Here is a 13,455-nt window from a genome sequence, read left to right on the forward strand (position 1 = left end):
CTAGAGCAGCTAGAACAGTTCAATCCTCTACATTTCTTTCCTTTATCTTCCTGAGAAATTTCCACAATTCAGTCAAAGTAGCCTAATCATTACCTGGGGCAATATCAATGTACTAGACCTAATTAGTTAAAAATACAGCATTTAAATCTTCCCAAGCTTGCAATTAAGACACTGCATTAATCTTAGTCAATAACATTATTCTGTTTGTTTTTCAGCTCAGAATAAAGTGATGGATGGTAACACTGAAATATAATCCTCTTCAATCTCACAGGCTCTAACGTAAGGAAATGAGGTGGCACAGTTCTCCTTACTGTCCTGCCAGGTCTCACCCCTGACCTAGAGCAATCAGCTACAAGAGAGTGCTGATTAGCAAGTACACTCTTTGGTCCTCATCAGCTCTTACCAAAAGTTCATAACAAATTACATGGATAGGTAACCCCAGCAGCTGAATAGAAAATATCAGTTGTTTTGACAGAGATTTATAAAAGCAATTTACAAACCACGGCCACAAAATAGCAATGCAAACCTTAGGGGCTCAATGCCATCATGAGGTTCAGTCTGTTATAACCTATGGAGTATAAGGTAAAATTCACTCATAACGATGGCCAGTTGGCATAAATTTTACCAGGTCTGATTTTTAAATGAAGGTTGAAATAATGAACCTCTTACTGTTTGTTTGGGGGGTTTTTTGAGATAAAAGAATGCCACAAAGACGCAAGAAGGGACTTTTGCTATGTTGCAAAGTCATCTTGAGATCAGAGCTCTGCTGTTTTCCTGCTGGACCTCTAAATTAGTCATGGCTTTTGGGAAGTCTAAATCACCCTGCTGATGAGGAAAAACTGGTAGAGTGTGGGCAGAAGGCTCAGCACCTTTACCTGGATGTGCTCTGCCTCCCAGTCTGGTGCTTCCTCCCGTGCGAGGGGAGGTGCAGATGAGCTCTGCCTGCCTTAGGCAGACACGGCACTGCTGCAGTCCCCATGGATGGCAGCTATTCTGAGGGCTTTGATGAGCTCAGTGGCTGAGTGTGCCAGGCCCAGGTGACACAATACTCCATTCTGAATGCAAATTATGTGCAGAAGTTAACTAGCAAGGGCACCAGCTGCAAAATTTGACCACTAGTGAGTACAGTGATTTGGATTGTTTTTACCTTTCTCTTTTATTCACCCTTTATTAATTAAGTGGTGAAATTCAAAATAATATAATTCAGCCTTTGTACTGCAGTATAGTAAAACTGACTTTCAGCTGTTTCCTAATTATTTCCACTTTTATTTTACAGCAATGACAGCTTATTAGAATACAAAAAAAAAAAAAGGAAAAAAGGAAAAGAAAATAAAAAAAGGTCAGGAGGGCTTACAGAATTATCTTTCACCAGAAGAGCACAGCACTGGATTCCTGCCAACAGCATTTTATGGGGATTCCAGGCAACAGAATCAGCTCTGCAAAAACCATAAATAGAGAAAGGGAGGTGAAAATTGCATCTATAATCATGGGTACTTAAGAATCAAAAAAGACCAAACACAATCCAAGCAGACAAATCAGATTTCCCATGCACCCACACCCACCACAGGTTCAGAAATCTCTCCAACTATTTTTAAAAATGCAGCACTTATGGAAGCCAACAGGCCACCTAACTTCCACCTCAATCCCTAGTAAATAGATTCAATTGACTTACCTGTGGATACCATGAAGAAGTCTGCGATGCTTCCTTGATATCAAAGCTGAGCCACCCCAAGAAGCCTGTTGGAACATTTACAGAGCAAGAAAATATTATTTTTGATAATACTTCAACTAATAATTTCTAAAGGTGTCTTATCTCATTTAAAACTTTGTTTACTACACGGTCAGTGGGCTACATTTTGCCTTTAGTTACACCTCCTGAAATAAAGACAGCAGCCTGGGGCTATGCCTGAAATAGAGGAGGTTGTGGTCTGTGCCAGAACATGAGCCACAAACCAGAGTGGTCCTTCTGAGTAAGCAAAGGCAATGAACTGAAATGTCCTTGCATAACCAGACTCACTCCTGATACCAAAAATTCCTGATACCTGTTGTTGCTTCCTTTCCCCCGGCCTTAAACTCTCAGTGACAGCAGAAAGCCCCACTTTGCACATCTTCCTCCTGCTAGCCAATTCCTTTCTGAGAATTTCACAGGGGAAACAGTGGGCAGAGATAATCTCTGGCAATTGCAAAGGCCAGGCTCAGATTTTGCAGAGATATGAAAAGCAAAGTATGTCAGTGAGCAATAGCAGCATTTCTGTCACTAGCAACCCAAATGAGCTTAAAATTACTGAGAACTCTCTCAGCTCACCTAAGAACTAAGTGTGTGCTCTAAGAGTCACTTAGACCTTCTCTGTAGTGAGGAGCTCTTCACTGAAACTCCTTTTTTACTTCCATCTAACCTAGACATTCATCTTTGGGTGATACATTTGGCAGATGTGTCTCTCCAGGGACTATAGAAGGAACACAGACAACTAGTTTTTTATTACATATGTTTAATTTCTGGACAATTTGAATTAGGGAATGTGATACTTTTTCATGAATTCTGCAAGGATCAGGTCTGTGAACCTTCAGCTCCCAAACAATAACATTTATCCACAATGGAAAGGTGAGGAGACCATGCAAACATTAAACATGTCACACAGAGCATTTGAGAAGTTACTGCTAGATAAATAAATATATAAAGTATTTTCAATACCCATGAAGGCAGAATGTACTTAAGCGAACCACCTGTGAAGCAAGCAAAGCTCTTCAGAGACAAACAAAAGACATCAGTCCACAAAACTGACTCAGTTAATTAATTTGGACTCAGTTTATTAAAAAAAATTTTGTAAAGAAAAAGAAAGTTGCTGATGTAAAGATTCCTGACCTAAGCATAGAAAATATATGCTTGTTTGGTTTTGGGGGTTTTTTTCTTTCATTGAAATAAAAATATGTGATAGCTGATATATGAGTTCATCATTGGTATTTGCTTCACAGGCCATACATTAGGAATGAGATCAGTTATCTCTGGGAGACAGGATGGCAAAGGCTCACAAGGGAGATGAAAGTTATTAACTTGTCTTAAAAAGTCATCCTCGTTAATGCCACACATTAATAGATCAAATAATATTTTACATTGTCATGCTCACAGCATCCTTCCTGAGACAAGGGCTGCTGTACAAGACTACAGGTGGGACCTGAGGTAGGAAATTATTTTGCCTCAAACTTCATGGTAATCCTGCAGTACCATGACTTGCAACTTTTTTTCTCCAGGTAGTCCAAATTTGCCCTGCTATGGGATGACAATCAAACTAATACAAGAGACAAATACTACTCCTCTCATTCTATGATTCCATTAAGTCAAAACAGTCACTAAATTATTCCCTGATTCTCAGAAATTATAAAAAACTCTTTAAAATATAATACATTGTTAAAAATTTGCATCCAAAATTTCCGTGTTTGAAAAAGTTGACATTCTCACACTGTTTGTGGAAAACAGGACTAAAAAGGCAGTTGAGAGGTCATCTCAACAGTGCCACCCCAAAGCCCTACTCCTCTCATTTCTCTCAACTACATCTTTTTAGAGATTATTAATCATGGATCAACTACACATGTAATTAGCACTGAAGTGAAAAATAAAATACAGAGACCAGCAATTCCTGCCTCCACAGCATTGTTGGCCCTACTTTCTGCCTTTTTTTAAAAGAATATCACTGTAGATCTAGATGACAGAAATAACATTAATCTACTTGAGCCACAGTAACACAAGATGAATTTGTGATCCATGATTCTTTACCCAATTCAAGAGAAAGTGCTTAAGGATCCAGGGCTGGAAAAAAAAAAAAAACAAACAAAACAAAACTAGAAAAACACAAGAAAACAAACAAACAAACAAAACCACAAAAAAACCCAACAGCAACAATAATAACTTACAAAAATACCTAAAAACCACAAAATCAACCAAAAAAATAAAAACCACAAAACACCGTGAAGGAGAAGGCATTTAAGGAGACTGAAAATCACTGGCTTTGTCTGGCTTTAAAGGCCTCTCTAATGATGGAGGCTGCACAATTTAACCACATAATTTGTGTGCAACAGGAATAACACCATTTTAATTTAAAGTGTCAGTCCTAAACAATGTTACCATTTGTCACACCTCCAGTGGTCAGGGAACAGATTAGTCCCTTTCTTTTAGCAGCACCTTTTGAAGCTTCTGTAGACTGTTACGTTCTGCTTATTTTGTTTTTCTAGTTTAAATAACATCAGCGCTTTCCATTTTTTCTCATTGGTCATAATTTGTAAATATGATTATGTTTATTTACATTGTTTCTCATTTTCTAATCTTTCTCCTGTAGAGCCTTCTTGAACTGCATCTTTTTATTTGGACAAAATTTAGATAAAGCAGGTGGCGTGTGAAGCAGAAAGAAAGAATCCTTTTATGTACCTCCTTTATTCAATTCTGAAAGGTATTTAACTCTATTTGAAAATATCACTGATTTGTGAACTAGGAAAATATCTGGGCTTTACAGTAAAGATCTGCTATCTAGTCAACACTCCCCAGCCTGTCTTTGTGTACTTGATTAGTGCAGCTGAGAATTCTATCTCTATTGAACTGTAGCCTAGTTTTTCCACTTTTTTCTCCAAATTGTCAAAATCCCTTTGATTTCTAATCCTGTCCTCCCACTGCCTTTGTCAGAAGTCTTATGTCATTTTCAAATTTGTCAGCACATTCTTTTTCATCCAAGTGGTTTAACAAAAATACCAGATAATTTCTACCCTAAGACAGACCTTTCAGGAATCCTGCTCAAATGTTTTTCTCCCTTCAAAGAACCACTGGTAACTGCTCTGTGGGAATGGTTTTCCAGCCAGGTTTTCACTCACTACCAGAACTGCTTCTTGGCAGGTTTCTCTGGCTTTTTGATGAGATATTGCAAAGTCAACAAGTGAAGTTGACTGCCTCTCTTCCATCCAAGGGACTACAGAAGGAGGGCAGATTGATCAAACTAGAATGACACATTTTGTTTAAGACAAATGCAGCTGAGATCCACACAGGGGAGGTCAAAACACAGCCCTTATCAACCTGTGTCCCTCACAATGTAATTGGCAACAAGGTACGAGAAAATTTCTGTTTCATATGCAACAAATCATTTACAGCTAAATGATGGAAATCACAGTGTGCACTGCCTGATTAAGCTAATTACCTAAGCATGGGCTAATAGGTCAAGCCTGATTTTCTCTACAGGCCTAATAATAGGAGAAAAAAAATAGTCAGTCAGGACCACCAGGGAAAAAATACTCACACATAACATTTAAAGCTACGTGAAGACAATACATGGCATACACAAATGCTGGAGGCATATTGATGATACAAAACAAGTTATTAAGAAAGGCATCAGAGATGGAGGTTAAAATACAATAAGCTACTGGAGTGCTGCACTGTGAACAAAATAAGCTTGGTACAGCCTTTGCTCTTAGGCTTGACTGAACAGCTTGACTGCCAGGGCAGTTTGGACCTACTGGTATGATCTTCTTAAAACATTTTCCTTAACTCGCTTTTCCTCTCTGGTTTGTCTTCATGTCAGAGCTTATCTACTATTTCTGGCTTTATTGAAATTTATCTTCCTGAAGCTCAGTGAATTTCTGTTGACATTCTCCCTTTTGCCCTTCCTAAGAATCACAAGCTTTATCATTTCATATTTAATGAAAAGAGTGTCCCTAAGGCAAACACATCAATTTATGGGATCAGAAAATATTCTGAAATTAAATAAATCAGTATAAATCTGGAAAAAACACCACTGACATTCATATAAGATATCCTTAGTAACAGCTTGTGAGAGCACTTACAGTAGATAATCCTGATGCCTATTAATGATACACAAAAAGTTCTACATTAGACAGCACTTAACCTAGGTTTTACTCTGTTTTAATTGCACTGTACTTTTTTTTTTTTCCTTCAAAGTTACAGCAGGCCTAAACAGCAGAATACTTTGTAGACTGCATAATGTGTAAATCATTCCACAAGAAGCCAGGCCTTTCAGCAGACTGTAGATTCTCAAAGATTTCAAAAATTTTACATTCTATCTTATAGTGGTAAGAAGTATTCTTGCTAAAAAAAAAAAACAAAATAAAAAAGTAAAAAGAAAAAAGCAATCCTTCTCTGTGTTTCTTACAGTCTTTCCGAATGGTAGAGACTCAGTCTCACTGTACCTGCTCACATACAATTTCAGTAAATCTCTTTCTAGTGGTGCTGTGAGGGAAAAAATGTTACACTAAGAATCACAGTCTGCTCATTTTACCATAGCACACTTGTACATACATGTATGCCAGATGTCACCTCTGGGGAAAGCTTTCAGTCTTTCCCTATATCTTGTCCTCTTATAAATACAGCTAGAAACTTTTAACAACAAAAAAATTAGAGAAACAGCCATCCACCCAATCCTTTATATAGTGTGAAAAATGGAGAAAATACTGATAGAACTTCTGAGAACCACTGAGAGGTTCATAACATGAATCACATCTTAAGAGAACAATTGATGCTCCAGACTGCAAACCCAATTTATCACTGGACATTTGTCCTTCTACTGGGAAACAATTAACATCTGACAACTACAGTAATTTCAAAACAGAAAATAACTTAAAGATATTCCTGGACACTTTTACCTTAGCTTAACATGAGGCAAATTCAGAAGAATAAAGCTAGTTCTTTTCAAAAGACTAACAACTCACTAAGGGTCAGAACAGGACCCAGGCTCATCCCACCATATTTGAGTTCAGTTGCAGGGAGACTGCTCATTGTTCTCCTACAGCCACTGGAGATGGCTCCAGCCACATCTGTTTGACTCACCTAAGGTCCAACACAGATTCCAACCACATCCCTCCCTCCACCAGCCATACACAGACACACAAGAGAGTTGTGCAACAGCAGTGTTGCCCTCCTGCTGAAAATCTGATGAGTTCTTCAGCACACAGCCATGAGGCTTGGCAGACATTTTAAATATTAGGCCTAAATTCTGCATTTTTGTCTCCAAGAATATAAGAAAATTCTTTTGACTCATACCTACAGTGACTTTATTTATTAATGTCTGTGAGACATTTATTTGAAACATGTATCACTGCCTACGTGATCCTTCTTTAGATACTCAACATTATACAAACATTTCAGAAATTTAGAGCAGGTCTGGAAATCTCCACAAATATTGCTCCAGATTCTCTTATTGCTCCATGACTTTTAATCTAGCCAACTATAATTCTGGATTTGTGGCATTGCAATTATAAAGAGAATGCAATTTTAGAAAATATGAAGTGGCCTATCTTTAGCAAAATACATTTAGAGCTAACTCTTTCAAATCATAAAAAGGCACAGTAAATATTCAAAAAAGATTCATTATAGGATTTTAATATCCAAACCTAAAATTACAAAGAATTTTTTTAAAAGAGAAAAATTTCTGAACCATTTAGGAAAATGTAAGGACATATACAGGAAATTCAAATCTGTAAATATGAAACAGACTAATTTATGACTGGTTGAGTCAGAAAGCGTATCTTTATTTTAACCTGTATGAACCTCACACATAATTCTAATGTGTCTCTTCCCCAACAGAATGTGGGGACAATCAAAACTTATGTTTGTATATCACTCTTGAAGCATTTTTAGGAGGTAGCAAGAAGAAGAAATTGATTATAAAATAATTTTGAAATATAACCTGACAATAACAGAACGGTTTTGGCTGCTTGTCAGAACCAAGTTATTTGCTGTTTTGCAGCATATGTAACAGAGTCAAATCAGAACATATTTCTGGTCTCTATGTAAGGAAAAAGAAATGTTATTAGAGCCCAGCTTCTAAAAAAGAAATATCAACAGTCAAAGAGCAATTATAAAAAAGCAGTGCTAAACAAAACCATGCAGTATACAAACTCACATCAACATGAAGCCAGAGGCCATGCTTTTCACAGATATCAGCAATTTTATCCAGAGGATCAAATGCTCCCAGCACAGTTGTGCCTGCTGTAGCACAGACAAGAAATGGTGCTGACCCCTGCAATAGGATTCAAAACAAAAAAAAGTTATCATTTGCACTGTTCATCTCTTCCTTGTATACTTGCAGAGCTGAAGTATAAAAAGATCTAGGAAAGTAGGACAAAGATGTGATAATCCACATTTTAGTTTCCCAGCAGAAGGTACTGCATTTAATAGTGCTGGATCTCTTTTTCTTTTTTTTTTTTTCATTTAAAAAAAGAAAAGGCATTTTCCATTTCTACTTAACACCATCCCAGGGCAGACTTCTGCAGCTTCAGACTGTTTTGACATATGCTACTTTTGTCAAAATCAAAACATACCGGATATATGACATCTCTCTTTATACACTGATTTTCAATTCTCAGTCTTTCACATCTCACTACCATATATGCTGTCATTCTGACTGATAAAATAAAGCAATTAGCTCAGCCAGCAGACTACCCATGCAAGGAAAGGGCTCATCCCTTTAGGGTTTCCACCTGCACTGTCTCTACAAGACCCCTGTTCTCTGCCTGGTGAAGAGGAGACTTCAGCTAGGGAAGGTGATTTGCCTTCAGCCACGTTGGTGCACTCCATGACAGGGACAGTCACTGCTGTCTGATCCCACGCCTGACCTGCAGCTCAGTGCTATTCCCTTGCTCCCACTCCTGTCTGGGAAAGAAGAAGGGCTGAAGACAGTAACTGAATGTTAGGAGAGAGACTGCTGGAAATCTCAGATGGTGTTCAGGTCAGTCAGGTGGGATAAGGAAAGCTTTTGTCAGGCTGGGGTCTCAGACAGCCACTGACAGCCATCCATCTTTGCTTCCCTTCAGCTAGCAGCATTCTGGCTCACAGATCCTTGCAGATCTGTGTTGGCTCTGCTTAGGAGCAGAAACTGCAGCAACTCCATGAAAGTAGTCCATGAGAGTCTGTAGCAGCTCCATGAAATTGAGGGTGCCTGCCCCAGCAGTGACTGTGCAGTCTCACTGCTGGGAAGTGCCTGCTGAAAGAGCTGCTCTGCACAGTTCAGCATCTGGCCTGCAGAATGACAACACACCTACTGCAGGGGCTCCCAGGGTGTCACTGGATTGTGCAAGCTGGGATCACTCAAGTTCATTGGCAGTGAATTAGATCTCTCAGATGATATAAGTGTGTAACTCAATGGAGCCTTAGTGAAATCAGACATCAGCTGAAAAATCAAACTCCACACAAGTCTTCCATGTATCTTCACCCAGCTGAAATATGATTTCTTTTTTTCTTTTTTTTTAAATGTTGCCACTTTAAGCATCTACAGAGACAGACAGGCTTATATCACATTTACACTCTGACAGTTTTATCCTTCTTTACAGTGTAGAAGACTGTTAGAATGGTATATAATTATGATTTATTTGTAATTTAGATTTTCTTTACAAATGGCTAAAGCAGTGAAAAGTAACATTGGAATGAACTTAAATTAATCCCATACATTCACAAAGACTTACCAGCCTTTAATTCACTTCTTGGTCATTTATTCTGAGTACAAGGTCCCACAATATTTAATCAAACTTACAAATCAGCCTGAATCTTGAGTACAGAACTCTTGCAAGTGAGGCAAAGATGTATCCAACACATCTATTTTCTATTAGTGTTCCCAGCAATTTTGTCTCACAGCTACATCAAAGTCAAAGGCTCTCAAGCAGCCAATTGGTAGCACAACTGCATACAGGGAAAAGTCTCAGATATCTACAAATTCCTGTAATTGCTACCATTATACTTTTTCCCACAAAGAAGGGAATTACATTTTTATTACTCTTGACAATATAGTTAATCTAGTCTTCCTGCCTAAGTTCTCTAAAAAGAGAAGACTCTTGCCTTTCATATTTAGTGATCATTTTGTGCTTCAGTCATCAGCAAACACATCTTCTGTTGTCTAGAGTCATTAGAATATTTACTGTAATTTACTGAAGCATCCTTCTGTAAAAGTTGTAATAGACACAGCTGGACAGACACACTGAAGCTCTGATTAAATGAAAACCTTCCAGTACACCTGTAACTTCCTTTAAAATGCAAGTGAAATCGTGTTTTCCTGCAAGCAAAGCATTTTGTTTTTATTTGTGAGGTACCATACCAAGGTAGACCTTTTCAAAAAAATCACAAATGCCTGATGATTTCTTTCAAATGACCATTACATATTGTTACAAGAACAAACAAGATACTGTTTTTGCAAAAGCAAAGAGATGATTCTCCTGCAAGCCTGCTTCCCATTACTTTACTTCATTTCAGTCCCTTTTCCCCCCCCAGCTTGCTCAAATGAGTAAAGTATAGGTTGTATTTCTCAGAAAATGCAAAGTAGGGAAGGAGGCAAAGAAAAGAGTTTGCTAGGTCATCAGGGCCCCCATGTATCAATAGCTATGCTATCAGCATGAAACTCAAATAAGAGATGGGTTTTTTGGCAGAAAATGTATCCAAATCAGAACTTACTGTAAGCCGTTGTGGCCATGCCAGTGCAGGACAGGACAGGGCTGCCTTGGCTTTTCTATCAGCCACAAAAGCAGATTTCCAAGACAGAATTCCATGGAAGTATCATCTATGCCATGAACATTGCACTAGCTGCTTTGTATTCACTAATCATGGACTAAGAGCTGAGCTTTGAATTTTACTGCTCTGATGCACAAACTGGAAATGAGAAATAGGGTGAGCTAACCAAGCCAAAAGAAGATCCTCTTGGAAGTCACATTCAGTCCTTCAAGCTCTCTAAAATAAATTATCTTGACTATAGGTAAGGACTGCCTTAGAGATCATGGGAATGTGTGTTAATGTTGTCCAAATACACATCAGTGCCTTTCCAAATTCTTGCCTTTGACTTCCTACTTGGCAAAGTCCCTAGGGGAAAAGAGGCACTTCTCTGCACCCTCAGTAGAATAATAGAAAGGACAGAATTTAGCATTTGAAGCTTGTAAGACAGTTTTAGAGACTAAGCTACATGTTACAGTTGCTGCTCACTGCAGAGGCAATAGAGCAATAGCTGCTGTAATTAACTGAAAAACCGTTTTAGGAAAACATACTGCATCCATTTAAAAAAGGATCAAGGGCAAAGGAAATCCTATAAGAAATGTGCCAAATACTTCAGAGCAGCATTGTACTCAGGACTTTCATTAGCAGTAAACACCCTGTGGAATTTTCCTCCCTTTTAAGAGTGTAGAACCCATAAGCCTTGGCTTGTTCCACAAGTTTGTGGCAAACAGATTGTATCTGTAAGAAAGACATTGTTATATTAACTGCCCTACTTTTAAGATTTTGGTCACTCTTAGTTTTCCTTCCTTTCACTCAGACACAAGCACACAGTCTGCACACACTCCTCTCTCCTTCACACTCTCTCTCCCCCTCTCACCTCTTTCCTGGCCCGCTGGACTTGTTTCTCCAGTTCCTCAGGTATCATCTTACCTCTAAGGGACACAGATTTAAAACTTTTTCAGTTACATTCAAACAGGTTAGTTACGTACAGCACTACTGCATTTTACAAAGGCTCAGAGATCAGTCATGGCTTTTGCATTCTTACCTTTCATCTGTTTTGATGAAGTACACATTCTCTGTACCAATTCCCAGGAAGGAGGCTGCCTTCTTCATGGAGTAATGGCACTGTAAAAGAGAGAGGCACAAAAAAAAAGGGTACACACACAATTAAACAAGAGAAACAAATTCCTTAACATAGGGAACAGTGGCAAGTAGAAAAGCACCTAACAGCCATGACAACAGCATACTGTAACACAAAAAGCAAAATGATAAGGGACATATTACAAAGCCCATAATGTACTTACTACACACAGAAAACTGGAGAAAATAAGACAAAAAAGTTGTGCACCATGTTTGAAATGCAGGGTTAAGAAAAAAATGGGAAGCTCTACTTCATACAATTTTTCTTAGAGCTCATTCTGCATTAGAATGAAAAGTAGAAACTTTGAAGTGTCATCAGAGAAGAATTATTAATTGTTTCAAAATGTTTTAATAGAACTAAGTCAAAAATATCAATGAGTGTAAGAGCTAGGAAATTCCTGAAGAAAAGGGTCTAAAGTCTGTTTAACTCAACAACCTGGAAACAATTAATTAGGTCTGAAAGTCCAAAAGCACCACTCCTTGGAAACTGAACCCTTAGTTAGGATGTGTATTTGAAGCTTCTACTACTTTATATTTGTAATGATTCTGTATGCTTTCTCTAATCCCCAGCTGATGGCCACTGCCAGAGACAGGATACTCTGCTAAATTGACCTGTGCCCTCAAAACAGCAACCCATGTTCACAGGATCAAGGAGCTCAACCTACCAAAGCTTCTGATGTGGTAAAATGGGGATTTGCAAGGCTTTCAACATCCTGGTTCTGCAAAAGGATCTGGAAATCCTGATGGTGTGTAGTTCATATGATTGTGAACCTTAGAAACTACTGTGAAAGCAAGCAGACCTTAGACAGGACTCAGCACATCTTCATAATTTACTGTGGATTTTGCGTAAGGTTCCAGTGTGGACCAGTCTGCATTTTTCAGAAAATCAGGTTACTATTTTAGCAAAGAATTTTAGCTAAGTCTCATCACAGAGACATATCTGGATGAGTACAAAGACACATGCAGCCCACTTCTCACTCTGCACTGAATAAAGGGCATCAGACTATGAAGCCTGTGGAGTGCAAAAGAGGATTTTAGTAATGGGTGTTTATTTAATCAGAATGTGGTAAAATGACTAAGGTGAAAATTCTATTCAAGCCCACAGACCACTATATACTTTTTACAAACTTTTTTCTTTTCAACAAATAGTAATGGTTTATCTAACCATATTTCCAACATTCGCCCTTATAAGGACCTGCTCTGCTATGGATACTCTTATTCCAGCACAAGAGCACTTTGGCTTATTCCAGAACAAGAGCACACTGATCTCTGCTTAATTTGTGTTCACGATTAGCCTGGGAATTCAAGATACAGTAACCTCCTTAACCCAAAGGTATTTAGACATCAAAACTACCCACTTATAGCAGTGGAGTCACCTTTGAGGGTTCACCCCATCCCGTAGGACTAGAGAGTTCTCAGAACCAAGACCATCCAACCCTTGGATTATCACTGCCCTCCTCACAAAAATAAAATTGTCTCTTTTACACATTATTACTGAAGGGTTAAAATGAAGCATACTCCAGCAAACACAAAGATGTCTGAAATTGCTGCTTTTCATACAGGAGGTGAAGCCAGGTGGTTAATTAATTCCATTTTCTTCCTGAGAGTTCACACAAATGCAGTTACTGCAGAACATAATTAAGAAAAATGTACAACATTTTAATGTGTGGGCATGAATATATTAAGGATATTAAAGCCTGTCACGCTTATTTTGATGAGATGCATGATCTCAAAGGGCTCTTTTTCTTTATGACAAAGAGGTTTCCCCCACCATCACCCACTTTTTAAACAAAGGCATAGAATGACATGAAGCTACTGAGTAGTTTTAAGAAAGCTTAATTTATAACATG

At 38.3% G+C, this 13,455-nt stretch overlaps 1 protein-coding gene across 1 annotated transcript in view; it reads right to left on the reverse strand.

The window, feature by feature from the left end:
* The window catches only part of GADL1 (glutamate decarboxylase like 1), an 81,876-nt gene that overhangs the window by 47,345 nt on the left and 21,076 nt on the right, over positions 1-13,455 (reverse strand). Inside the window, exons 7-11 of the mRNA XM_059485593.1 lie at positions 11,511-11,590; positions 11,343-11,397; positions 7,896-8,012; positions 1,673-1,737; positions 1,355-1,436 (exon numbers count right to left, since the gene is read on the reverse strand). Coding sequence (XP_059341576.1) covers positions 1,355-1,436; positions 1,673-1,737; positions 7,896-8,012; positions 11,343-11,397; positions 11,511-11,590 — 399 coding nt within the window. The remainder of the gene's footprint in view (positions 1-1,354; positions 1,437-1,672; positions 1,738-7,895; positions 8,013-11,342; positions 11,398-11,510; positions 11,591-13,455) is intronic.

Source organism: Ammospiza nelsoni, chromosome 1 (assembly GCF_027579445.1).
Source record: "Ammospiza nelsoni isolate bAmmNel1 chromosome 1, bAmmNel1.pri, whole genome shotgun sequence".
NCBI lineage: Eukaryota > Metazoa > Chordata > Aves > Passeriformes > Passerellidae > Ammospiza > Ammospiza nelsoni.